Raw genomic sequence first — 27,328 nt, 5'->3', positions numbered from 1 at the left:
ATCTGTATTTCGACAGAGATTTTTTAAAAATGGCAAAGGATGATAGTAAACTTTGTATACCAGGGTAAAAGACGCAGATTACAATTAGCTGAAATCTATCAGCAGTCTCGGTGGTGGAGAGTCTTGCTTCATCTCATTTACTCAGTCAGATGGGCAGGGTATAAATAATAAATTATTATTATTATTATTATTATTATTATTATTATTATTATACTAACAATATTCAAAATATAATTGGAACAATACAAAATGCAAAGTGTAAAGCATGGCGGCAAATGGAGTTTGATAGAAATATATATACTACTGAGTCTATCATTTTTAATACACAATAAAAATATGTTTGATTCGATAATAAATCCATTTACAAAGGCGGATCTGAAAGTATGGAAGATGTGGGCACCTAAATTAGCTTCTTCAATCTCACCGTTGATACCTTTTGTACTGCATCCACTTTTTCATATGACAGGAAAAAAACATATTATTCAGAAATGGAGAAAGATCTTCATGTACTAATTGATTTATTTGAATATGGTTAACCTATATCTGCTGAACAAATAACAATAGAAATTGGAATGCAGTATGTAAATTGTCTTTATGTTCATCAAATAGTGTGTTTTATTTCAAATTCTGAAGTTTAAGCACATGCCACAAGACATTTAACAACATTTGAAAATTTGATTTTACATACAAATGAATATACAAAAAACCCCTTTATCTATACTGTATCATATAATTAACGAGTTAACAATTGGAGGATGTAACTCTGTGAAACAGCAATGGGAATCTGATCTAGGGATAGACATTAGGGAGGTGGATTGGAATAATTTTTGGGCTAAAAAACCACTAAAATGAGTATCAACTCAGTTTGAGCAATAAGCTATACTGTATTACAGGTCAACATGTGGAATGTACCCCAAGTTTGAGACTGTTAACTATTTTTAAAGAGGGGCAACCTGACCTTTCTTATGAAGAACCAAATACTTTTCTTTTAGAAGCACCACATTTTCCAAATGGCACAGAATTGGAAAGGATTGGAAAGTCTGTGTATCTCTCATTGGAAACAGAATGTATGGTCTATTGCTGTATCAGTGCATGCATTTAATAACGCAAATTATGTAGATGATTTTGTTGAAATGTGGCATCCTTTTAACAAATACTTTATTGATAACCCTGAAGAATGGCAGCCACTGAAATCACAGATTGGACTTGGGCAAGCTGTACTAGATTGATCTGTCCTGGAATGGGGAGGGAGGCAAGTTGGGATTTTGGTTTTGTACTTTTTTATTTTTATATATATATTTTATATACCTTTTATATATTTTTGTTATATATTTTTGTGGTTGTACATAATTGTTATATATTATTATATAATATATATTGGGTATGTTTAGCCTGGAAAAGAGGAGATTGAGAGGAGATATGATAGCCATCTTCAAATATCTAATGGGCTATCACATGGAAGATGGAAGTTTTCTCCTGCTCGGGAGGGTAGGACTCAAATCAATGGATTCAAGTTACAAGAAAGGAGATTCCAACTAAACACACAGAAAAACTTTCTGACAGTAAGAGCTGCTCTTTCACTCTCACACCTTCAGGAGGATGATGGCATTCCTGAACTTTCTGATAGTAAGAGCTTCTTGACAGTGGAAGGGACTCCCTTGGGAGGTGGTGGGCTCTCCTTCCTTGGAGGCTTTGAAGCAGAGGTTGGATGGCCATCTGCCATGGATGCTTTAGTTGAGATTCCTGCATTGCAGGGGGCTGGACTAGATGGCCCCTGGGTCCCTTCCAACTATAAGATTCTATGATTCTATTAAAACTGTATTTATTTAAAAGAAAAAAGAAAAGAAAAGAGAAAGGGAGAAATTGAAAAAAAACATAAATGTGATTCTTGCTAAAGGAAGAATCAGTAAATGAGCTACTGTGATCTATTACTTTATGGATTCAGCAGACCTATATCTTTAAGGCAATTTGCACTGTGAATGACAAACTCAAAATGTAGAAGTATGTTTGTGCAGGTGCCTGCACTCATCTTGAAACAACCTTGATATAATAAGGTTGTGGGACGAGTGTAAAAGCGAAACACCCATCTTCTCTTGGTCTTGGGTGATCTTCTGCAATATGGAAGGTGAAATGCTGTAGGAGGCTGGTGAAAAAGAAGAAAAGCTCCATTCTAGCCAGTTGTTCTCCAAGACAGATACGACGACCTGAGGGGAAAGAACAATGACAACACCAAAATGTCAATCCTGGCTCGTTCAAATCAGTTACAAGAAGGCCCTTCCTATCCTTAACCTGACAGCTATGTGACACTTATGTAATAGCTTGATAAAGATATGTAAAATTACAACAACAAGCCTGGCCAACTCATTTTCCTTCTGAACTATTGCTGCCTAAGGTACAAAACCAAACAGAGCCCCACACAGTCAAGTTCATAATACCTATACTTGGTGCCTGAGGCAGAGTACCACAAGGACCTCTCCCTAAGAGTTAAAATACAATACAAATAATAAAAGAGCAATTCCTTGCCCTTTCATGATACCCCAAACCAGTTTCCTACGATGACCTGGTCAATTGGCCTATTGGCAGGGCTGGCACTGTAAGATATTTGATATCAATCTGCTTTTGCTGCAAAAAAAGAAAAAGAAAAATGGTTTGGGCTTGGAAGAGCTCATGAGGTTTCCAGAAGATTTCCCATCCAGAATGCCTGATGACAATTCTACAAAACCAACCCCAGCTCTCTGCAAAGTTTTGGTCTGTGCAGAGCCTAATCTGATTTCTGACGCTGATAAAACTGATCATCTGATCATAATAATGGAACAGGCTGACTTGAACCCATAGAGAATACCCTTTTTCTGGTGAAGGCAGGAAAGTTTGTTCCTCACAAACTCTTCTTCCCTTTCAGTTTACCTGCTGAGAAAGGTATGAAAGCTTCTCGCTTGACAAACTGCCCATTGGCATCCAGAAAGTGCTCTGGCCAAAACTGATGCGGGTTCTCCCACATGGTTTCATCTTTCAGCACGGATGACAGGTTGGTCACGATTGTGGTACCCTGAGAACATCCCCCCAGAAATAAATGTGATTTAGAATAATGGACGAACAAAGCAAATTCATTATCTCTTTTTGTTTAATATCGCTCATTTCTTTTGGACAGAGCAGAACAGAAAATCTGCACCTAGATCCAATCCACCTCAATATATCTCCCGAAATGTTGGACTACCTAGGCTTGGATGCTAACAACTCAATTAGAAATTATTTAAATGTTAAATTATATTAATACATCTTTTTCGTCAGAATTTTTCATCTATTTTCAACACATAAATGTGAGCTGAAACACACACACACACACAAACCCTAAACAAACAAACAAACAAACAAACAAACATAAAAGTGTACCAATTAATTCCCAAGAGCTAACCAAATCTTAACTTTCAAAAACTGGTTATCATAACCGAAGACTGCCCATTGTCATGTTTGCTTGTGAAACATCAGAATGCGTTGGCCTCCAGATAGATGATGTACTGTGGCCTCCCCAGCTTGTTACTATGGTGGACAGTAAGAATACAATCAGCCATAGTATAATGAAGTGGCTGTTTGAGTTGGGGGTGGTGCCATCATTATATTTAGGCACTAGGCAAAAATTTTCCTCTATAACCAAGTCTTTGGCCTTTAACTAACTGTGGCCTTTTAGGAGTGGGTGGGATGTAATTAATGTATTTTTTTTAATTTCATCCCCTTGTTTTTAAATTTCATCCCCTTGTTCATCCCCTTGTTTAATGTAGCTATGTGCGGGGTTTTCTTTGGTTGTTTGTCTCTTTGGGTTGCCTTGGGTAAGATAAAGTGCTATCAAATTTAAATATATTTATAACCGTGCATTATCCCAAATAACAGTGTATTACCCCCAAAACCATTACAGTCGTACCTTGGTTCTCAAATGGAATCCGTTCTGGAAGTCCATTCAACTTCCAAAATTGTTTGAAAACCAAGGCGAGACTTCTGATTGGCTGAAGGAGCTTCCTGCACTCAATCAGAAGCCGCAGAAGCTGCGTCGGACGTTCGGCTTCCAAAAAATGTTCAGAAACCGGAACACTCACTTACATGTTTACAGCATTCGGGAGCCAAAATTTTCGAGTCAGAATTAGAGAACCAAGGCATGACTGTACTGTCATATTAAGTAACCCTATCAAAAAGCTCTTATATGATCATGGACATTCTCCTAAATATTTTCCTAGTCCCAACTATTCTACTAACTTTCAAGCAGATACATGGAATGTTATAAATTGGCTGTCGCTTACAAGTCTGATTTCCAAGGTAAAATCCTACTAGGGTCAAACTTTTGTCAGGTCAGAGGATATTCATAGAATCATAGAATTGTAGAGTTAGAAGGGACCGCAAGGGTCATCTAGTCCAGTGCAGGAATCTCAACTAAAGCATCCATGACTGATAGCCATCCAACATCTGCTTTAAAATCTCCAATGGAGAAGAGTCCACATTCTCATTAAGCTTCAAAGGCCTGACATTGGGTATATTCAATATTAATTGCAAAAAAGCTTTGTTTTTGTTTTTTGTGATTATCTATTTACATAACTCTTTGCTCTCTTTCACTATATCTTCTCTCTAACCCATCATACCTTTGGGATGAAGAAGCCTTCCACCTCTGTATCTCGGTATGCTCTATGGAGTATGCCAGCAGGAACAATATCCCCAAAACGTTGAGTTTCATGGATCACAGCACGAGTGTAAGGCATATTTGCCTGGTCCTCTAATGTGACAGATCTGTTCCTACCAATCACTGCATCAATTTCTTCTTGGACTTTACCTGGAAAATAAGAGAAGGATGTAACTTACAATGTGCTGCAATTGACAATGGAAAAACAGGGAGATCTAAACGTTCTTTACACCAAGAAGAATGCATTAGTTGTCTCACTGCAGATTTTTCAACACTGTTTTTCCAGGGATGGAGGGAACATCTGGATCAGCTCCAACACAGTTCTAGAATTAGACTCTACTTTGTACTGTACAGTGTGTGTTCTTTTATTTATATATCAATGCATGTTTATGAATGTGTGTTTATTTGGAAATATATTTTATTTGTGAACATTTATTATCCAACCTTTGCCAGTTAGAACAAAAGAATTGCAATAATAATGGAGGTATAACATTACAAAAGTCAATAATTTTAAGATGACCCCCATACAAAATTGATAATGCAGGTATTAGCCTATACCGTTCTGTGTGTCATGTGAAATTTATGTTCACTTTAAATTGTAGCATTCAGTGAAAGCTGGAGAGATTTGACAGAAGATGGCTTTTGCCCCACACTTTGAAGGCACAGGTCTGCAATTTAAAACACAGTTTCTGAGTGCTTTGTCCTGTCCCGCCCCCCGTCCCCCCGCTGCTCTCCCTGCAAAAACTCACTTTTTAAATGCTGAATCAAAACAAATGAAAAATTGAGTTTTCTGGTGATTTCTGTTTGCACTGATTCAATGGGGAAAGTGCTGAGGCAAGAAAAGCATGTGGACACAAGGCACAAACCTGTGCCTAGAAACACAGGACAAAAGGAAGTCTGGGTGAGCTTTATAATGCTGCAATATATTCAGTCTCACCAATACTAATCTGATTTCCTCTCTGCTGTTTGAATAGATTCTACTTCCTCCTTTGATGCTTTTCTTTTTTTTCTACAGGTTTATATTGCTATTGTACCTACTGTACTTATTATATTGTTATTGTACTTATCTGTAGTTATTTTATGCTTTTGAATTGCCTTTTAGACCGTTTTATGGTCCAAAGATGGGATATATTCTCCCTCAGTGCCAGAAAACTTTCGCGAAAAGGAAGGATTTACAGTACCTTCTAAAAGCTCACCTTGTCATGCTCTGGTAGGCTTCCTAAGGGAGAGGATTCTATAGAAATAAGGCAATTATAGAGAAAACTCTACTCTGTGCCTTGATCCATCTGACTCAGCAGGTAGAAGCAGGGCTTCCTCCCAAGACCTTCATGCACAGAGAGGTGGTCCCTAAAACGTTACTCAGCAGTGGCTCTTACTCTGGATGTCAGGATGGAGGATCATGTAGAGCAGGCCCCAGCGCAAGGTAGTGGTGGTGGTCTCCGTGCCAGCAGAAAAGAGGTCACCAATCATCAGAGGGAGGTTTTGGTAATTGAAACTACTGTTTTCGCCCTTTCTCTGAGGAGACAGTATACAGGTAGAATGTAAGAGACGCTTGCCAGGAATTTCCTGAGGCCTGAAGTACACATTAAACCTTCCATAGAGTTGCTGCCAAAACCACTACTACTAGTTCTCTCCCTCTCCTCTGAGGCATGTAGGAACACTGCTCATAATGTGGCAGCATCATTTTATACATTTCTCACTCCTACCTAGCCAAATGGTGTGGCGTGTGTAGCAGCGGGTAGGGACTTACAGCACAAAGATTACAGGGGAGAAGGAGAAGGCTCTGCACAGGGAGGAGCTGTTTTAAGGAATAGCTGGAGAATTCCACGCAATAGTGCTGCGATATACATGAGTGAGTTTCCCAATGCAACACAGCCATTGCTGATCATGCCAGCAGAGCATCCATGCTACAGTTCTGTCCACAAATGTAACATGGCAATATCCAGCTTAATCCTATGGCTTGGCATATTCTAATACAAGACAAACTAACAGGTTGCATTTCATCTCCAATATGTCCAAGTCAAACTCTGGAATAGCTAGATCACCTACTGAGATGGAAACCTGGAAAGATGGAAGCCTTGTAGCTGAGCAGTTCCCAAGGCTGAGAGATATGTCAATTGGCATATCTATATGTCAATTGCATGGGGTTTCATTTATATGTCAATTGCATGGGGTTTCATTCAGGAAGTAAACAGCCTGGGGAGATTCCTGGATCCACTGTTGTTGCTGGAGTCACACATGGCCTCAGTAGCTTGGAGCAACCTTTACCTGCTTCAGGTGCTATGTCAGCTGTAACTATTCCTGGGCAGAGATAGCTTGGCCATGGGGGCCCAGGTACTGGTAGCTTCTAGACTGGATTACTGCAGTGCACTTTATGAAAGGCAGCACATAAGGGGGATCCCAAAACTTCATCTGCTGCCAGGGATTCTTTAGCTGTGATTCCTGCATTGCAGGGGATTGGACCAGATGACCTTTGGGGCCCCTTCAAATTCAACAGCTCTATTCAACAGCAGTCACGAAATTAAAAGACGCCTGCTCCTTGGGAGAAAGGCGATGGCAAACTTCTTAAAGTAGCATCTTAAAAAGCAGAGACATCACCTTGCCAACAAAGGTCCGTATAGTTAAAGCCATGGTTTTCCCAGTAGTGATGTATGGAAGTGATGTATGGAAGTGAGAGCTGTACCATCAAGAAGGCTGATCGCCGAAGAATTGATGCTTTTGAATTATGGTGCTGGAGGAGACTCTTGAGAGTCCCATGGACTGCAAGAAGATCAAACGTATCCATTCTTAAGGAAATCAGCCCTGAGTGCTCACTGGAAGGACAGATCGTGAAGTTGAGGCTCCAATACTTTGGCCACCTCATGAGAAGAGAAGACTCCCTGGAAAAGACCCTGATGTTGGGAAAGATGGAGGGCACAAGGAGAAGGGGACGACAGAGGATGAGATGGTTGGATAGTGTTCTTGAAGCTACCAGCATGAGTCTGACCAAACTGCGGAAGGCAGTGGAAGACAGGAGTGCCTGGCGTGCTCTGGTCCATGGGGTCATGAAGAGTTGGACACGACTAAACGACTAAATAACAAATTATTATTATTTCCTTTAGAAAATAAAAATATTTATTTTAAAAAAACCCCACCCAATTCTATGAATGCTGCAGCTAGATTGCTAAGTGGTGCAACCTACCATAAGCATATAAACATGCTTGTTAAAACAATGGTACTATCTGCCTTGGCTGCCTACCTGCTACTGGGTCACGTTGAAGGTTCTGTTATTGGTAAATAAAGCCATAAACACATTGATACCTGATTACTTGAGAGATCGCCTTTGACCTTATCGACCTGCTCAGTCACTGAGGTCATCTGAAGAGGCCTTCCTGGTGGTGCCACATGCTTCTGAGGTCTACTCCACCATCGCTAGGAGCAGGGCATCTAGCATGGTGGCACTCACTTCCTCCTTATGTTAGATGTCTACCAATGAATTGCAAATTTTGCATAAATTGTTTACAATTCTTCCCAGAATGGCAATCTCAGCCATGAACGGGAGTTTTTTTTTGTCAAAGCAGTTTTTGAAATGGTATTATGTTTTGTTTTATTGGGTTATATATTCTGTACACCTCTTTGATTTCCCCCCCTAAAAATGTAGTAAATGACATGCACCTCACCTTCTCAACTTCTTCCAAAAATGCCTCAGTGATGTCTCGCTTGGAGGAGGGATCCCAAGTTTCTTTGTGTTCATTCACAAGCTCACCTAAATAGTCCATTAATTTCTTTTGATGACAAAAGGCTTTCTGTATCAATCCAGGGATGTGTGTCAAAAAGGGCAGTGAATTAAGAGCCTGATGCCAAATATAATAATAATAATAATAATAATAATAATAATAATAATAATAATAATAATAATAGTAAATACTAATCAGACCCAGGATCACATAAGCATGATGACCCTGCCCCCAAAACAACTTATCTTACCTGTGGCAGAAGTCCAGCTTCTTCCTTCATGGACAGTTCAAGGTAATGAAGTAAACTCTGGAATTTCTTATCCTCGTAGTCAAAACGATTGCCAAAAGTGAGGAAGCAGATCACATTGCTAATTGCATTGTTTATGAGATAGTGAGGATCAAATGATTGACCTGAAAAGGACAGAATAGCCCAAAAATGATATTATAGGTATTAACTGGTATAGCTCAGTTGGTAGAGCATGAGACTCTCAATCTTAGGGTTGCTGGTTCGAGACCCATGTTGGGCAAAATATTCGTACCTTGCAGTGGGTTGGACTAGATGACCCTTACGGTCCCTTCCAATGACAAATTCAATAATTCTATCCTCCACAACCCATACTCATCAATTCTTTTAGCATGTATTGAACAATCCCTCCTAAATCCACAGAAATTCCTAAGAGAGAAGTCATCCAAAAGCCTATCTAGCATACATAGTCTTAATATTTTTCTCTCAGATGGGCGTAACCGGGGGGGCAGTAGGGGCAGCTGTCCCCCCCCCAATCAATACAAACCAATACAAATCTGAGGTTCTGCCCCCTCCTAACAAAAATCATGGCTACGCCCATGCTCAGACTCCTGACAGTTTGATCAGTTTCATAAATAAGCACCCTATTGCCCCAAATATAAGCCACACCCAAATATAAGCCGCAGTTTTAAAATTGAAGGGGGGAAACACCCAAATATAAGCCCCTTCCTCGCTGCTCCTGGCTGCATACTGGGGGGGGGGAGGGGAGCTGCGATGAGTTGCCGGCGGCCTTTCCCCTTCTTTGCTCTCTCCCTTCCTGGCCTTGAGGGAGAGGACGGCGGACTACGCACGGGGTGGGTGCCGCTTTGCCCCGCTCCTGGCGCTGTTTGGCCCACACTCCTGGCTGCATACCGTAAGGTTGCGGATATAAGCAGCACTTTAAATTTTCACGGTTGGAAGGGGGGGGAGTGCAGCTTATATTCGGGCCAATATGGTAAGTTTAAAAATACAAGTTCTGAGGAGGCTGAGCTGATGACTGAACAAAGGTCCCGAGGGTCTCTAAAAAGCAGCTGAGGCATTGTGTAAGTAGAAAAATTCACTTATTACAGCCTAAATTATTGCTGGTCATCAACTACTTGAGCTGCCATTTATTAACAGCCATTCTGCTAGGCTTCACTCAGGGGGTGGGACAGAAGGGCTGCTCCATTGGTTGGCTGAGAAACCTGCTACTATTTGTTTCCCCTGCTTTTTGATCAAATGGTTTAACTTTAAGAAATGGTGTTAAGTTGTGGGGGAACATATCAGAAGACACAGTGATTTCTCCAAAGCAGCTCTTTATTTGTACGCTGGAACAGAACTGAACTGAAGGGCTCAGTCAGCCTGCTTATATAGAGCACCAGAACCTCGTTACTGTAACAACTTTCTAAAATATCCAATCACTGAATGTCACTTTCGATCCTTCATTTGCATAACTATCTACAGTATCCATCCAATCACTGAACGTCACTTTCGATCCTTCATTTGCATAACTATCTACAGTATCCCCCGCTGGCCCAGGGTGAGAACTTCAGTACATAACACCTGGTGTCTGAGTTTGCATGTTTTTTTCTTTCCTCAAGATTCCCTTTTCCACTTGGGCTCTGTCTATCAGATTATAAGCCTGCAGACAGTTGCTGTCTTGTTTCCTTATCTTTTAACATTCTAATTTTCTAAACTTTTGTAATGCCTAGAAAATGTTAGCTGCTTTTTAAATGATAAATAATAAAAATAGGTCAGTGGTTGTTGCTTTTCGGGTGGTAAAGCAGATGCAGAAATGTCAACTGAACTTAAGATTCGAAGAATGAGAAACTGAGAGAAACTGATATTGACAGATTCACCCACCCTCAGTCTTAATCAGCCTGATTCTTAATCTGAACTCTTGCCGTGGGTGCCTACTATATCCCTATGGTGGTAGATAATTAATTTATTTATGAAAAGTCAACCAATTGCACAAATTTTCTTTCTGGAAAGAAAATCTTATAGAAGTAAGAGAAACACACGCCACTGTCCTACACTCAGATGTACAGTATTATTCTTTCTTAAAGTATATTACTTGGGTCATCAGAAGAAGCAAGACTTTGTCAGTATGCCAGAACTGGAGGAAGGACTGACCCTGATCCCAGGAAGATGCAAATGCTCCGAAGACTCAATGAAAGTAGTGAGGGAGGAAATATTCACGGTATAGGAAATGCCCCACCCATTTTTATGATGGAGATAACCATCTGCCTACATCTTCCACTTGCTTTTTAAAGGTATCGCCCTTCGTCCTTCCCAGTTTTCCTAGTTTTAACACACCTTCCTTAGAACTAAACACTGAGCACAAATGTTCAGCTTCCTCAACCACCAGCTGCTCCAGAGATTTCTTTCCCATTCCAAAGTCTCTCAGTATGGAGAGGGTAAATCTCCTCTGATCCTTCCAGGCTTGGCTGTACTGTGCCATCACCAGTCCTGAAAAAAGTGAAGAGGGGAAAAAAGTGCGTTTTGCTTGTACATTATATTTTAAAGACCTTTCTGGATAACCCTTGGTCACCAACAAATTTCATGGCAGGGCCACTGTGAGAAATGGAAGACACATGGACTGCCAGCTCCCTGACACCCACAAAACAGCTCCTACGATCTATTCTCTTGCCTCTTCATTAGCAGCTGTGAGAACCTTGGCTCTGCGGCCTTCAGCTGCTAAGCCCTGTTTTTTATTCCCCATCTTATGTACAGTTAAAACCACCAATAAGAAGCTGGATTTGGAGTCCATCTTCAGCCTAATAAGCCATATTGCTTCTGATGGGGCTAACCAAACAGCAAGGCCTCAGCTTGAACTGCTTATTAATATAAAATATATGAATGGTGTATAATAATAGTATACCACCCTTCATCATAATATCTCAGGGCAGTTCACAGAATACATAATAAAAACAAGTAAATAATTAAAAGAAAACAGCAAAACAATAACCCCCACTTCTTGCAGACACATTTAAAAGGCTGTAGAATATTAATCAGCCCAAGGCCTGGTTGAAAAGGAATGTTTTTGCCTGGTGTCTAAAAATATATATTGAAGGTGTCAAATGCACCTCCCTGGAGAGAGGATTTCACAAATGGGGAGCCACTACAGAGAAGGCATGTTCCCCTGTTGCCAAATCTCACATGGAAGAGGCACATGAAGAAGGGCCTCAGATTATGAACACAGAGTTCAGGACGGTTCTTGAGGTATATAGATATAAACAAATACTTAATCCCATAATATTGGCATTGATAAGATAAATCACCACGAAGAAGGAACCTAAGTAGCTCTGATATCTGCTTATACCAGTTATGCCATAGTTTTATGGCAAATAACACTTTGACCTGAACTATATGAATATATACTGAAGCCATGACCTCATTTTTTCCTTTTCAATATCTTTTTTAATTTCAAAATTATGTGTGTTATATGTACAAGCATTTCAGCAGATCATAATAACAATATTTTAAAATGATTTTATTTAAAATTATAAAAATATACAGTTGTACAACAGAAAAGTATCTAAAGGGACTATAAAGTATACAATTTTTTTTTATCATTAAATACACAATTTAACTACACAGGTCCCCTTCCCTCCCTGCCCCACAAGCATGTGGGGCCATTCCGCCTGGCTTTGGCAAAGGGTGGATCAGGAAGGAGAGAGTTAGAAGCACAGAGAACTCCCTCCTTCTAAGCCCAAATCAGTATAAACTGATTGCCAGTTTCACTGAGAAGTAGGGAATTGGAAGAGGTCCTCCGACACGGATAGTTTTGTCATACAGGGCAGATGTATATAAGAAGTCCCTGCTTGGAACAGATCTGTAATCTATTACACAGATGTGTGTTCTGGCATGGATAGAAGGTCTCCTGTGGAACCTGGGCTTAGCAAGAAGGTGGAGAAAGCTTCTCCTGAAGGACTCCTGATTGGGGAGCTTCAAGGATCCTGTATCTCTGTCCTCACAGTTTTCAGGTCTCTTCTAATAGGAGTCCGGGGTCATGACAGCCCCTTTCAAAAGCTTGATTTATGCACTGAAATGGGCATAAGTAGATTCTGAACAGGTCTCTAGGGAAAATGCTGAATACCCCACAGCCTCCAAGTGCAACTTTGCATTAAGAGAACGGGACTTGGTGTCACATTTGCAATGCTAGCGTGACAAGTGGTGGCTGGGGACTCCCAACCCCTTTCATCTTCTCCAGGAACTTGGGGCTCCAGACATACCTTGATTGACTTCTCCATATCCCAGGTGTTTGTAGATAGGAAAGAAGGGGCGATCAGCAAAATCTTCTGATTTATGGACTAAAGCTTCTTTCACAGCCTTGTAACCATTCAGCACCACCACATTTGTCCAGAAGTTCTGCAGGCTATAAATATTCCCATATTTCTTACTTAGCTATAAAGACAAGAAATGGGGGAAATTTTAAGATTTCTTACCCATCCTACTCTGTCAAGTCCCAGGGCCAGTTACAGCATAATAAAAAATATATAAATAGAGAAAAAGTTAGCATTGCAAAAGCAAGCCAAACCATGCCAGTGAAAACAGAGCAGTACACATTTGGCAGAAGAGGTGGGACTGATAAAACAAAATACCTCAACTATCAAAGGTGAGAATAAAGGGATACATCTTCAGCATAGGGACAAAGCTTTGCAAATGATGCACCTCAGTGGGGCTGCCACAGAAAAAGCCCACTACTAGGCTGCCATTCCCGGCTCCTGTGGGTGACAGAACTACCAAGAGAGACCCCTCTGCTGATCTTAACATTGCATGCTGCATTTTGGACCAGCTGACGTTTTCAAAATGTCTTCAAGGGCAACCCCATGCAAAGTGCAGTGCAGTGCAGTAGACCAATCTAGAGGTGAACAGTTGTAGCATATATAATTGAGGACTAAATTGATAAAACCCAGTCCATGAGAATGTATTCTGCCCAATGTTCCAGAATCCCTAGAGCAGAATTGCTTGCAGCGATATTGCTCAATTACATATGTAGAGAAGGAAAACTGCTATTGGAGCCAGATAAAAGGCCTATCAAGGAAAACAGTGTCTGCCCAACAAATAAAGAAAAAAGTTACTGTTGATATTTTGGAGAGGACGGAATTTAAACCTTGGTACTCTGCTAAAATAAACACCAGCAACTGTTTCGTAACATCCAACAGAGCAAATTAATCCTGTATCACAAATAAAGCTATAATTCAATTAAGCTTCCAGTAACAGACCCATTCCATGGATGACCACAGGAAGCACAGAAGCATCTTGTCCATGCCCAGCACAGCCTCACGCATTCCTCCAAGCGACCAAGACACAAGGCAGCCACAATAACCTCACATCAATAATTTCACTCATTAGAACCACATAGTCAAGCTTTTACCCTGGATCATAACACTTTTGTGTTATCTTACTATCATCATAGGATTCAGTCATTCATTTTAGGATTCACGTTAAGATTTGGTAGAAGTAGCGCAAAGAGTTTGGAGGTTTGGAGTACATTGTCAGCAATATGCTGATGACACTCAGCTCTACTATAGGGTTGGGTTTCTTCTGCAGTATGAAAAGTGCAAGCACAAAATCTCCTTGCCATGTTTATGGGAAATATATTCACCTGCTAGGATACAGGGCGAGGCATTACTGTCCCAACACTTGACCCACCCATCCCGCTCTCCTTTTAAAGAGAGGGGCAGGACCAATCAGTTGCACTGTTCTTGTCCCAAGCAAAAAGACTGGGCGTGCAAGTGAAAACTCCTATAGCTCTGAGAGTAGTAGTAGTAGTAGAAGAAGAAGAAGAAATAGTAATTTATTTATACCCCGCCCATCTGGCTGGGTTTCCAGCAAAATATTAAAGAGAGAGTATGAGACTTCCGGTACAGCGCACCTACAGTTGGGTAGGGATCTGCGCTCCTGATATCTCAAGGCAAACCCGGCATTGGAGAGAGAGAAAAGGGGGACGAGGCATAAGTCACCCCAACCTCAAGGGGGATCCTGAGGGCAGAGCCCACAGCAGCGCGAGAAGGGGTCTCCCAAAGCAATAAAACAAAGTATATAATTAAGACGCAGGGAGGACCTCCCGCAAACAGGCTAACCCACTCCCCGATGCAAACACCCCAAAAACCTGACGAGGCAGCGCTGAACTCTCCTATAAAAGAGATACTGTTAAAAATAAGACATTCTTCTCCCGAAGCAACTGTAGGAAAACTCAGAATCTTTAACAACTCCCCACTAGCAAAGGTGGGCAGCAAGGGAGAGACGAGATATAAAAGTTTTTTAAACAAAGGTTTCAGTCTGAAGTAAAGAGGGGACAGCAACACAGCACAGACAACTCCTGTTAAAATACCTCACAAGGAGTTTCTTAGGAATATTAAAAAACACACCAAAGGTTCAAAGAAATTGCAATAAGACAGAGACGAAGGACGGAGAGTAAAGGAACAGATAATAGACAAAGGAAGGCAGGCAGCACTCTAAGGGGAAAGCGGGTGGTTGAGAAGACTGCCCCAACTAAACATAAAACATGGACCTGTGAAGAAAATAAACATACCCGTTTTCGGGAAAATTCCAGAGGAGTCAGCGTTGAGGAGTCGCTATTGGCGGAAGTGATAGAGTGCTAACAGGAAAAGACGCCAAAGAGAGGACTAGGATCACAAATGAAGAGAGATATTGAGGAGGGAAAGAACTAAGAGGGAATGTAGAGACCTCTTGTGGCCAATATCAAAATAGACACTGACAGAAAATAAATAATTTGAAGAATAGCACCATCTGGAGGACAAAAATATAACTACAGGAACAAATTAAATAATCTCAAAAATAAAAAGAGGAGAATAAACAACACAGAAATAGGAGCCCCCCCCTTTTACTCCCCGCTTTTTTTCGGCACCACCCTAGAAATAGGGGAGGAAAATATTGGATAACCCAGAAGGGAATGGACTCATAATTATTTATTTTAGGGGAGTTCCCTAAAAGTTATAAAACCTCGAGAGAAAACAGAAAAGGAAGAACAGACAGGACGAGAGCCTAATGGGATCAAAGAAAGTCTAATCAGCGAGTGGTTTTACTACAGCTTTGAACCACCAACGAAGAGTCTCAGTTATAGAAAGTGAGAGCAACATGGACCTGAAAGAACTTATAGTGGTGATGGAGAGAATGGGGGAAAATCTAGGTGAAAAAATTACAACACTTGATGGAAACATCAGAATATTAGACAGAAAGATGGAAAATATGGGAACTAAGATTGAAAAAAAGTCTAGCCTAATAATGGAACTCTCCAATCAAATAAACCAATTGACAACTAAACATAAAGACTCAGACACAACAGTCCAAGCAGTAAAAGTGAAGATACAAAAACAAGATGAAATTATTTTAAAAAATCAAACAGATCAAAAAGAGATGAAGAGATACCAAGAAAAAAATAAAGGAGAAATTGATGAACTGAGGAAAATACAGGAAGACACCTGGAATGCCATGGCTGTCTTGGAGATGAAACAGAGAGAAATGGTTCTTCATGTGTGGGGAATTAAAGAGAACCAAGATGAAGAAATAGCTACAAAAATAACAAAAGCCTTAGCAGACTGACTAGGAGTACGAGAACAGGACCTGATCCTGGACATTAAAAAAATATTCAGAATAAGAGCAAACAAATCAAGGACCAGGAAAGGTCCAGGAGACTTTGATTTTCCTGAACTCGAGGCTGCTTAGAGAAAAACTTTTGTTGAAGGGTAGAATGGATCAACTTTACATAGAAGGGAACAACATCGAAATAATGAAAGAAGTCCCAACACATCTGCTCATAAAAAGAGAGATAACTACAGATTTATGACCTCGGCATTAAAAAAACACACAAAATTATGTTTAAATGGGAATTTCCTTAAAGACTATCTTTTACATACAAAGAAAGGAGAGGATCTTTCAGATCAGAAGAAACAAAAATCTTCTGGAGAAAATATTGGGAGGAATTAGGAGGAGAAAAACTTCCAGAGTGAAAGAAAGAAAGATAAGATTAAGACTTTTTATTACAAACGATATTTAATATAGTTCTCTGTCTACCATTATATGAAATTACCTACTCTAACTATAAAGTGAGTTTGTTTTAATTTAATAAAGTGGTATGGTGCTAAAATGTATTTCATGGAACGTGAATGGGATGAATAGCAAATTTAAGAGAAATAGAATAGAATGTATATTTAAAAAAGGGGTTTTCTTGTTGTTATTCTGTCTCTCACAGCTACAATAAACCTACCATTAAAATTATGGACTGGTCATTTCTTTGTCAGAATGCAAGAGGGAAAATTTAGCAGGGGATCAAATACTCCCCCCCCCCCACTATAAGAGAAAATTTTATGAAGATGCACCACAGATGGTATATGTCTCCAGATAGGTTGGCAAAAATGAATATATCGGGTTGCAATAAATGTTGGAGGTGTAATAGAATGATTGGTACCTTATATCATATGTGGTGGTCCTGCCCTGAAATTAATAAATTTTGGAATATGATACATGAGGAAATAAAAAAGTTGATAAAAATATCATACAAGAGAGCAGAATCATATTTATTAGGAATCTTGAATGGAGACATTCCGAAAGACAAAATTAATACTTTCCTGTATGCAACAACAGCAGCGAGAATGCTGGTAGCCAGTTGTTGGAAAGGAAACTACATCCCAACCAAAGAGGAATGGGTGAACAAACCATGCAAATATTTGGAATTAGCAAAGTTAACTGATTTAATAAGACAAAAACCAAAAAGTATAATTCAGAAACAATGGAAATGTTTAAATGACTAGTTATGTAGACAAGGATCAAATACAAGGTTTTGGCTGTGTCTAGAGTAGCCTTGTGAGAGACCCAGAGAATTTAGTGATTTGATCATTTATGTGGGACTCTATGGGAGAAAAATATGGAATAATAGAGATAATTTTGTTTAAAATGCTTATAGGAAGTGCAGGGAAAGCGGTGGAAGTCAACCAGTGACATTTGTTTATTATTTACTTATTGAAATATGTGTAGAATAAATTTGTAGAATATGTAGAATAAATTTGTAGAATATAAATTGGTAGAAATATATGTAGAATAAACTCTTCCCATTCTTTTCTTTTCTTTTCCTAACTTTCCTTTTCTCACACTTATTGTTTCTCTTTCTTTTCTTTTTTCTTCTTTCTATGTCTTTTTTCCTTTTCCTTTCTTCTTCTTCTTCTATTTATTTAATTATTGAAAAATTTGTGTACATGTGTGTATTTGCAATGTTTTGTTTTGACTTTGTAATAATTATGTTAGAATAATAAAGCATTTAAAAAGAGAGAGAGTATGTGACTAGAATGCAAATCAATGTGTGCCACAAAAAAACACACCAAAAAAACCCCAAGAAGCCTTTCATTTCACTTCCACAAATGACTCATTCACACTTTCCTTTGTTCAACATTTCTAGGCACAAGTCCAGGCTTTCCAGGTCCAGATCCAACTTCTTTCTTTCTTTCTTCTCTAATTCAGTGGTAATGATTGAGTTTTCCAGTGAAAAGTGAGGGGCTAAAAAAACAAATTTTGATATGCACCAGGAAAGCACCAACCTGCACCTAGAAAATGAGTGGCAAAAGTCAGTGCTTTTTTCTGGGGGTACTCAAGGGAACGCAGTAATAGCACCGTTTCCCCCCAAGTGTTAAAAGTGTGGCACTTACTGTAATGACTTCATGGTGAGTGCCAACACCTTTTTTCTTTTTCTTTTTGTAAAAAAGCACTGGCAAAAGGTAAATGGGGATGAGCCCAAAGAGTTAACAAACCAATAAGAATCTTTCCTTGCAGGCATTTGCATTTTCAAATCTTAAAAGCATTATTTTGCAATCTAAATAAGTCTCCAGAATGAAAGGTTGCAACCACTGAATGCTTTCTTCTGCCCTCAAGCAGCTTAACTGAAGATTCTAGTTTTGTTCACCAAGGCTCCAGGCAATAATGAGATTTGAAATATGCATTCTGGGTAGATTATTCTCTGCAAATGCAGGATCACAAAAATTACCATTAATGGAAATTATGGTTGCTCCTCTTTCAGCCCTCAAATTCCACAGAATACAGTAAACCTGCAACTTGCACACATTTCACTTGTGTGCATTCAGCCTTACACATGCTGCAAAAAATTTAAAAAGGGGTGGAAATTGGGCGGGGTTCCAGGAAAAATGACTCTAGCAATCCCACCCACCGCTGAACCCAATGGCTTTTGACGATCCCTGATTTTTGGCTTTATTCCAAGAACATAACCCTCACGTAAATTGCCAGCTTACTGCATGCCTAGTTATGGAAGGCGTACTTGCAGTAGCAGGGCCAGATTAAACCCAAGTTACCAGGGCTTAAAGCCCGCTGAAATCCATAAAACAAGTCAGTCCCAACTTACTTAGGGTTCAATCATAAGCTAGATCAGCTAGGATGAGTAAACCCAGCCCACACAGCCCCCGAGCGGTGCCAAAAAATGGTGCACGCATCAGCGGTCATGTGTGTGCTGATCGTGCACAAATGAGGTTACCTCTACTAAAAAGAAAACAATCAGGAGTTCTTACGAGTTCGGGAGTTCTTTGGTGTGCCAATTTTTCTGGGCTCTAGAGCAGTTATGGAAAGCAAAATGTGTTTCCAAGCCTAATTGAAGCATGCTTGTGGTCACCTTCCTTTCTCATACTGCTAGGGTGTGGTCCCAGATAGTCATTCAAAAGGGGTGCAGATGGGAAACAATGTTATTTCTTCCCCCTGCTGTCCACGCACTGCACTGCCTGCATTTCCCCATGGACCTCTGCTCTTCCTGCCTAACCCTACTGCAGACAGAGGCCAGGGTGGTGCATGATCTCCACAAGGCCCAAGTAGCATTGCAGCACTCTAAAAAAACAGTGCCTGCAACTTTGCTTTGCCACCTTCCAAGTTTGGCACAGCAAATGAAACCTGAGGGTGTGGGTAATACTGCCCAGACATGCCCTTTATTAACACTGGGCAGTTCCTATAAGAAAAGTGCTTGGGTGTGTAGAGGCTTGCTTTGCTTCTGTTTCCCAGCCCCCAGGAGGCACTTACCTGGGTAAAAGAAACGTGAGGGTTGTGGAAGTCAATCTGCAATATGGTGCCAATGAAGGGCAGGGAGACTGGCCCTGGAGGGTAGCGGCTCCAGCGTTTCCGACGCTTCATGTAATCAAAGGCCAAGATGAAAATAACGAGAAAAATCCCCAACAGCATGGGGTTGTTCCATACAGCTGTGAAGAGGGAGGGCAATGAAAGCAAGCGATCCATGATTTTGTTCTTCTCTGGATAAATCCCCTTCTGCTTTCCTTCGCCTTCCTCTCTCCTCTGTCAGCCCCTTTCTGTTTATTTTTCAACTTGTACGTATTGTTCTAGCTGCTGTCCCTCCCTATCCACATAGTTGTGCTCTCTTCCAAGAAAAAAAGCTCGCTGCTCAAGTTTCGCAACAACTAATCTATCACAGCAACAAATGAAAATCTTGTGGGAGTTGCATCGGAGAATAGCCCCGCCTGCAGGCAACAAGCCTGCCTTCTTGCGGTCAGTAAACAATACTTGTCCTTGCATGTTAACTAGAAAGTATCCATAAATAACTTTAGAGATTGCCCACATGCATTGTTCTTTTTTAAAAAATGAACAATAAACTGCTTTAAAATGTTCGGACAGTTCCATCCAGCATGTTTCTCCCTCTGCAGTTCTGGGTGCTAAACGACAGTCACAGTTCCCCTTGCCTGGGGATCACCAGTAACATAATGATCAATTGTTCAGAATGAATAGCCCCCTTTCTTTCTGTGGACGTATCTAGACAGTTCAAAAATCTGTTCCTACCTAATTTCAGCTGCACAAAGAAAGCAACTATAGAGTTGTCTTTGCCCATACATTCATTTACACTTGTCCAGCTATAATATCTGATCTAGCCAGGTTTCCATGTTTTCAAAGCGCTTCAAAAGTTCAGACAGTAGAAAAGGAAGCATTAGCCTCCCCATAAAAGTGACCAGCAGTGATGCAAAACAGATTGCTGTACAGTTTGTATGACTGCTGTTGGTGCCTAATGAAGATTGTCCATGATGAATAGCACATTCAAGCACTACTGAATGATTTAATATATATACAGTACTAGCCATATATGTGTTAATAAAGTATTCAGAGTTACATTGGTTAGACCAGAAACTGTGACCTGTTCTAGTCCCTTTCACAGGACAGACTTTCAAATACAGTGGTACCTCGGGTTACATACACTTCAGGTTACATACGCTTCAGGTTACATACACTTCAGGTTACAGACTCCGCTAACCCAGAAATAGTGCTTCAGGTTAAGAACTTTGCTTCAGGATAAGAACAGAAATCGTGCTCCGGCGGTGTGGCATCAGCGGGAGGCCCCATTAGCTAAAGTGGAGCTTCAGGTTAAGAACAGTTTCAGGTTAAGAACGGACCTCCGGAACGAATTAAGTACTAAACCCGAGGTACCACTGTATTGACTTCAGGAGGTAACATAATATCCATTGGAGCTGGTGGAAGGATACCCGGCTGCAGTTTTCTCCTCTTTTTGAAGGCTGGATGATATGGAGAAACATTTAGGCAGCACAGAGAAGACATGCATGAGATGTGAAACTGATTAGTCTGAAGAAGTTACTATATCTATATTTATATAGAAATATAATAAAACAACAACAATAAACTTCAGAATTTGCCAAAAATAAATAAATACAAATTAAATCCAGTAAGTTCCTGATGTCTTGTATATCTTTAATTATTGCTCTCTCTCTCTCTTTTTATTGTATTTTGATACAGGAAGAATGCAATAAAACCAAACAGGAGGCAGGTTCCCAAAATGCCTCTTTATCACTGGCTTCAGACTAGTAAGCACTCTGCTCCTGTGGGTCAGAGAAGAAATCTCAAAATATGCAAAATAATAATAATAATTGTTATTATTTTATTTATATCCTGCCCATCTGGCTGGGTTTTCCCCGCCCCTCTGGGCAGCTTACAGCATATATAAAAACATAATAAATCTAGCCGTATGAAGTACTGATCAGAGCGAAATATTTAACAAAGCAATCATAAGCAACATTTGCACAGTTTGTGGGAACAAGAAAATTTCAAAACACACACCGAATAGTCAGTGTATGCCCTCTAGTGTTACTCTCGGGTTTGACACGATTTACAGGGAATAGTGTTCAGTCCTGAGTTCTCACCAGGTTTATTCCCCTCTCTCCCATCTCCCATGTAGATTTTTCGAAACATGAACACATTTAAAGATAGAAGGGTGGGGGAATACCTTGTGGAGAAAGATTTGAAGATGTGGATAAACCAAGGAAGAATGCTGAGAGCAATAACAATGAGATGGGGTGGGGAACCTCCTGTCTGTGCCAAGGCTGCCCCTCCCAGTCCATTCAAGGAAGGATTACCATTGATGCAACAGGTTTGTGCCTGCAAGGAGGCCCAGAATGTGAACTTTCATTAAGAAACATTAACTAAATCTCTAGTGTTCCTGGAATGAAAGTTAGACACTATTGCTGTATTTTGGGGCTGTTTGGGCTATCTCTGCTGTCTCTTCTAGGTTGAAGCCAGCCCAGTAAATACAATTGGATGGCAGAACTGGCCACTCTTTTTCCTTCTAAGTTGAGGACAGAACTTCTCTGTGTGTAAAAAGGTAAAGGTAAAGGGACCCCTGACCATTAGGTCCAGTCATGACCGACTCTGGGGTTACGGCGCTCATCTCGCTTTATTGGCTGAGGGAGCCGGCATACAGCTTCCGGGTCATGTGGCCAGCATGACTAAGTCGCTTCTGGCGAACCAGAGCAGTGCACGGAAACCCCGTTTACCTTCCCGCTGGTTCGGTACCTATTTATCTACTTGCACAGAGTCTCTCTGTGTGGTGGTGGTTAAATAGGTGTTTGCTCCAAAAGACTTTTGCAAAGTTGGGAGCAGGTTACAGCAAGCCAGCCTTTCTGTTCTGTTGCTGTCAGCCAATGGGGAGGTGGTGGATCACTGCTCTAATCCTGTGTTTGCTCCTCTTGCTAAAGCTGCAATCTCAACCTAATTTACATGGAAGTAAGCGCCCCACCCCCACCCCAACTCAGCTGGAGTTAGTGCTAAGTAAGCATGGCAAGGATCCCACTGCAAAGGGCTGACATGCCCAGTTAAGACGTCCCCTTCTGCGAGATTATTTGCTCATGGAGGCATTTTGAGGAGGATGTCGTTTATGATCTCCTGTAGTCCCACCAGGACTCCACAGGGTCTTTCAGAAACTGAAAGGGGGGGGAGTTGTGGCTGCTCTCCTCTCCTTTAGGCTTGTTTGCCCACGAGAAACATTGGGAAGTTGAGAGGAGGAGGAGGAGGAGGAGGATCATTATTCTAGCTGGCTTTTGCTCCCTTTGCTAAAGTTGCAATCCTAATCCCATTTACCTGGGAGGAAATCCCATTATAGAAGAGTATGGTTGGCATCAGTCTTCTGTACAAAACAATCCATAAACCATGATTACCTCAAAAGGTAAGCCCCAAATAGATTATACTGGATTTTTCTTTTGTGTTCACATTCTGGATTGTTTACTCAGCAAAAATTTCTGGTGAGTTCAATGGAAATTACCCCCTAGTAAACATATATGGGATTGCAGCCTGTGTCTCCCAAAATTCTGAAGAACACCCTCAATTAATTTTGTAACCAGGTTATCTGCAGCAGATGGGACTCTTTCACAATCAAATTTCTGGCCAAGCATTTTGCTACACTCCCCACCTGTTCAGCATTCTCATAACTTCTCAAATCAAGTTTACAACCGAGTATAAACCTAATCTGTCCCATGAGGTCACACCTGTTTGCTCATTTTTATTCTACCACCATCTTATTCACCCTCCTGAGTATCGTTGCTGCAATAAAGGCAGCGGCATCTATTTTTTCAATTTTTATTCCACTGTTCTGTGGAGAAGTTCAAGGTCCCACACAAGCTTTTCAACAACTTTGAGGATAAGGTTAGACAAAGACCGTTTTCAAGTCAGGTGGTAGGCAGGGACTCCCGTTTTCTCTCCCCCCTTCTTTCTGTTTTATTCTATCATACACACAGGAACCCCACCCCATTTTACACACACACATGCACCCATCTCCTCCCCACTCCCCCATCAAGCACTCCCTGCCTTTTCTTCCCAGGGCTGGCTCAACCATGAGGCAAGGTGAGGAAACCGCCTCAGGCGGCATGGTCCACTGGGGCAGCAGTTCCTGATGTTGATCCCCCCCCCCATGTAGATCTTTCCTGGCTTGGAGGGGCATGCCATTTTGGGATCTTCATCAGGTACTAAAATGTACTGGGCCTGCCCTGCACCTGCCATTGCTTCCCTTCACCACCTAGCTTGCACTCCCACAAGATGAGTACCCAGCAATGAGAGTGATGGGGAAGCATGCAGGCAGATGCACAAGCTCAGAAGCTCAACCCTGAAGCAAAGCAATGAGAGCACCTGTCCAAAGTCTTCTCCCATCTCGTTGAGAACAGAATACTTTTGGTCTCATCTAGCAGGACTGTTATGGTCTTACAGGCTACACACAGAAGTCCACAGAACTCTAGAGGCAGAAGAGTGGAGGTTTGCACTTGAGACTAGGGACACTTCAGGTGTTTGCAGACTCTGTATTTTGCAGTTGGGTTTCAGTGGCATACCAGTAAATTCAGATTGCACAATCATAGTGGATTTGGAATGCTAAAGGAAGAAATGTGCAGCCTGCTCTTGGGAGGATAAAAGAATCGTAGTCAGTCCTGCCTGCAAAGTGTAACAGATCAAAGATGCAGGAAGCTTTATCTCATGGAAGGTACTAATGCAACGCAAATACACCTGGCACTTAGAAGACAGATGGACAAGAACAACTGAAGTGTAACCTTTTTCTGCCAAATTGAGTTTTCTGCCATTTGTCAACAGCTGAGTGAAGCTGTTCCTTTCATGGTGCATATGCTTTACCACCAATCACATCCTTCTATATCTTGTGGATATTTTCCAGTTTCAGGATGCGAATTATAGTGTGGTTTATCCTAGGAATCCTTGAAGACTTGCTTAAGTGTAAGATTGGAGTCATCTCTGAGGTGGTTTCTGAATACAGAATCATTTATAAGAGGAGGGGCTTGTTGAACCTTGGGCACGACAGATTTAACTACAGTGGTACCTCAGGTTAAGTACTTAACTCGTTCGAGGTCTCTGGAAGCCGCAGTGGGGTGGTGTCACTCTGTACTCTGCCCTCCTTGCCACAATCCCTGTGTGCCTGCCTATGTATATGCAGTACAGTGGTACCTCGGGTTAAGTACTTAATGCGTTCCGGAGGTCCGTTCTTAACCTGAAACTGTTCTTAACCTGAAGCACCACTTTAGCTAATGGGGCCTCCCGCTGCTGCCACACCGCCGGAGCACGATTTCTGCTCTCATCCTGAAGCAAAGTTCTTAACCCGAGGTACTATTTCTGGGTTAGCGGAGTGTGTAACCTGAAGCGTATGTAACCTGAAGCGTATGTAACCCGAGGTACTACTGTATGCTGCACTACGCTTGGTATCGTTTACAAAGGTTTTCTGTTGAGAACTTGGCCCAGGATTACTACGCTATGATTTCAGACATTCTATCTTTATTCCCCAGCATCAGAAAATCCCAGCTCGCAGAACAGCAATAGCATTGTGGGAATTCCAGTGTATGAATGGTAAACACATTAACAGTTCATATTGGATAAACAAATGTAATAGTGAATGAGTTGGCTTGACCTACCTCACAGCAGTAGTGCCAGAGCAGGAACTGGAAATAACCCAGGCAGGAATGAATGGTAGTGAACTTTCTTAGATTAAGGGGCATCATGGTAGGAGTAAGTGTTGGGAGTCTAAACAGTATGTAGAATACCACTTGCAAAAGTCACCACTGAAAATGGAGCCACAGATGCTGTAACTCAGTGATGGCCAAACTTGGCCCTCCAGCTGTTTTGGGACTACAATTCTCATCATCCCTGACCACTGGTCCTGTCAGCTAGGGATGATGGGAGTTGTAGTCCCAAAACAGCTGGAGGGCCAAGTTTGGCCATCACTGCCGTAACTACAAGGACCAATAATATGGTAGTAAATAGGTGCTGGAATTGGTGAGAAGAAGCAAAGGGAGCAGATGCAGTAGTGGTGATAATCAGGATACAGAGGAAGATTTTTCTTGTAGACTCCGAATTGCTAAGTTTTCATTGTGGAATCTAAGTGCAGAGCTCACTTGAGCACCTATAACAATTGCAAATATCCCAGTGGTCAGCAACAGGGTGTCCTCTAAGCTAAACAGCATGTCTCAGAGGAATCAGATGGCATTTGTGAGCTCATGTACCTTTAATATCAACCCTAATGGACTATCCAAAGCCTGATGAAATGAGTAATTCCAGGGCTGTGAATGTTGTAAAAATACAGGAGCAATGTTGGTAGTGGCTTCTGCTAGATAAAACACCCTCAGAAAGCTTGCTGTATATGAGTGTGAATAGTTTCTCTGGACCATTCAAGGTGGCTATGAGACTTCCGGGTTAGCGCCATCGGCTAATGGCGGATTCCCTCCGAGCTCTGGAGGGAATCGGCTCCACAGGATCCGGGTCTTGCCACTGCGGCGACGCGGGGACCCTCAGAAATCACAGGCGCTGAAGCCTGTGAACTTGGTGACTCGGCGGGCACCATTAAGCCCCCCCCGACCCGCGAAGGAGCCTTTTTAAAGGCTTCGGGACGGGGGACGGGGTGAGCGGCGCGGTGCTGAGAGTTGACTGCTTCTCCTGCGGAGTGAAGCCGCATGCCATGGTCGGAGAGCGCTGACTTCTTCTTGTGAACAATTGGACTCTAAAAGCAACAACCCGTGAGTAATACGGAAATTGGATTTGTAAAGAAAAAAATTTTTTTGAATTAGGCACGATCGGGGAAGGCGCAAACAGGAAGTCCGTCTCCCCGTCTTATAAATAATCTAAAGCAAGGACTAGCTAACTAAGGTCGAGAGAATTTCTTCTTCTTTATTGGGTAAAAGACATTAATTTCACGATTTGACAGTATAAGTAATTTTACTGGAGGATAAGAGCTAATTTTGAGAGCTGAAGTGCCACCCCCCCGGACCCGGGAGTGATCCGCGAGAGAGCCTGTTGAGGAGATATAGAAGAGTTTGACAGCTGTCAAATTAGCTGTCAAGAAGGAAAAAGAGAACTTTGTTTCTGCTATCTCTGCTGGATATATTTGCTACAATTTGGTTATATTTTGTTGAAAACAAGGAAGAACTGATACAAACTAACTTGATTTTTGGATTTGAACTGGAAGGAAGATAAAGTAACCAAAATCCCTCTAGAGGGGATTTTGGGACATTACAAGAATGGCTGAAGGAGGGAAAATTCAAGCTAAATTGGACAGAGTGTTTCTTCTCTTGGGAAAGTTACAAGGCCAAATTGATGTTTTGGCTACAAATGTTGCAACTCTGGACTTAACAGTAAACAAATCCACTGAATTTGATAAGGACTTGACTCATGAAGTCCATGCAGCTGGACAAGAAGAGAAACTTGAAAGATTTGAGAGTGTGGAGAAAGAGATATATGTTGTTTCTGAGGAAAAGGAAGGAGAAGATGTAATGTTGCAGATGACAAAGGAGAGCCAGAGGCCTGACATGATGGCTACAAAGGAAAATAAGTACTGGTTGATGAAAATCTGTTTTGAATTGAAGATTGAAGAATGGAGAGATCTCCTTATGTGGAGATCTG

General features: G+C 41.2%; 1 protein-coding gene across 15 annotated transcripts in view; it reads right to left on the bottom strand.

The window, feature by feature from the left end:
- Positions 1–501: 501 nt before the first annotated feature.
- Positions 502–27,328, bottom strand: part of TCF20 (transcription factor 20) — a 193,724-nt gene continuing 166,897 nt past the window's right edge. For 14 of the 15 annotated variants that reach the window (XM_053406432.1, XM_053406438.1, XM_053406439.1 and 11 more), the window contains 8 exons: positions 12,877–13,048; positions 10,958–11,110; positions 8,630–8,790; positions 8,323–8,496; positions 6,040–6,178; positions 4,626–4,813; positions 2,905–3,046; positions 502–2,204 (listed from right to left, as the gene is read on the bottom strand). In XM_053406432.1, the coding sequence (XP_053262407.1) occupies positions 2,026–2,204; positions 2,905–3,046; positions 4,626–4,813; positions 6,040–6,178; positions 8,323–8,496; positions 8,630–8,790; positions 10,958–11,110; positions 12,877–13,048 (1,308 nt within the window). In that variant the 3' untranslated portion in view covers positions 502–2,025. The remainder of the gene's footprint in view (positions 2,205–2,904; positions 3,047–4,625; positions 4,814–6,039; positions 6,179–8,322; positions 8,497–8,629; positions 8,791–10,957; positions 11,111–12,876; positions 13,049–27,328) is intronic. The other variant, XM_053406447.1, reaches the window with a different exon arrangement.

This window comes from Podarcis raffonei, chromosome 10 (genome assembly GCF_027172205.1).
Source record: "Podarcis raffonei isolate rPodRaf1 chromosome 10, rPodRaf1.pri, whole genome shotgun sequence".
Classification (NCBI taxonomy): domain Eukaryota; kingdom Metazoa; phylum Chordata; class Lepidosauria; order Squamata; family Lacertidae; genus Podarcis; species Podarcis raffonei.
Note: the sequence above shows the minus strand (reverse complement) of the source record. Positions and strands in the feature narration are given on the sequence as shown.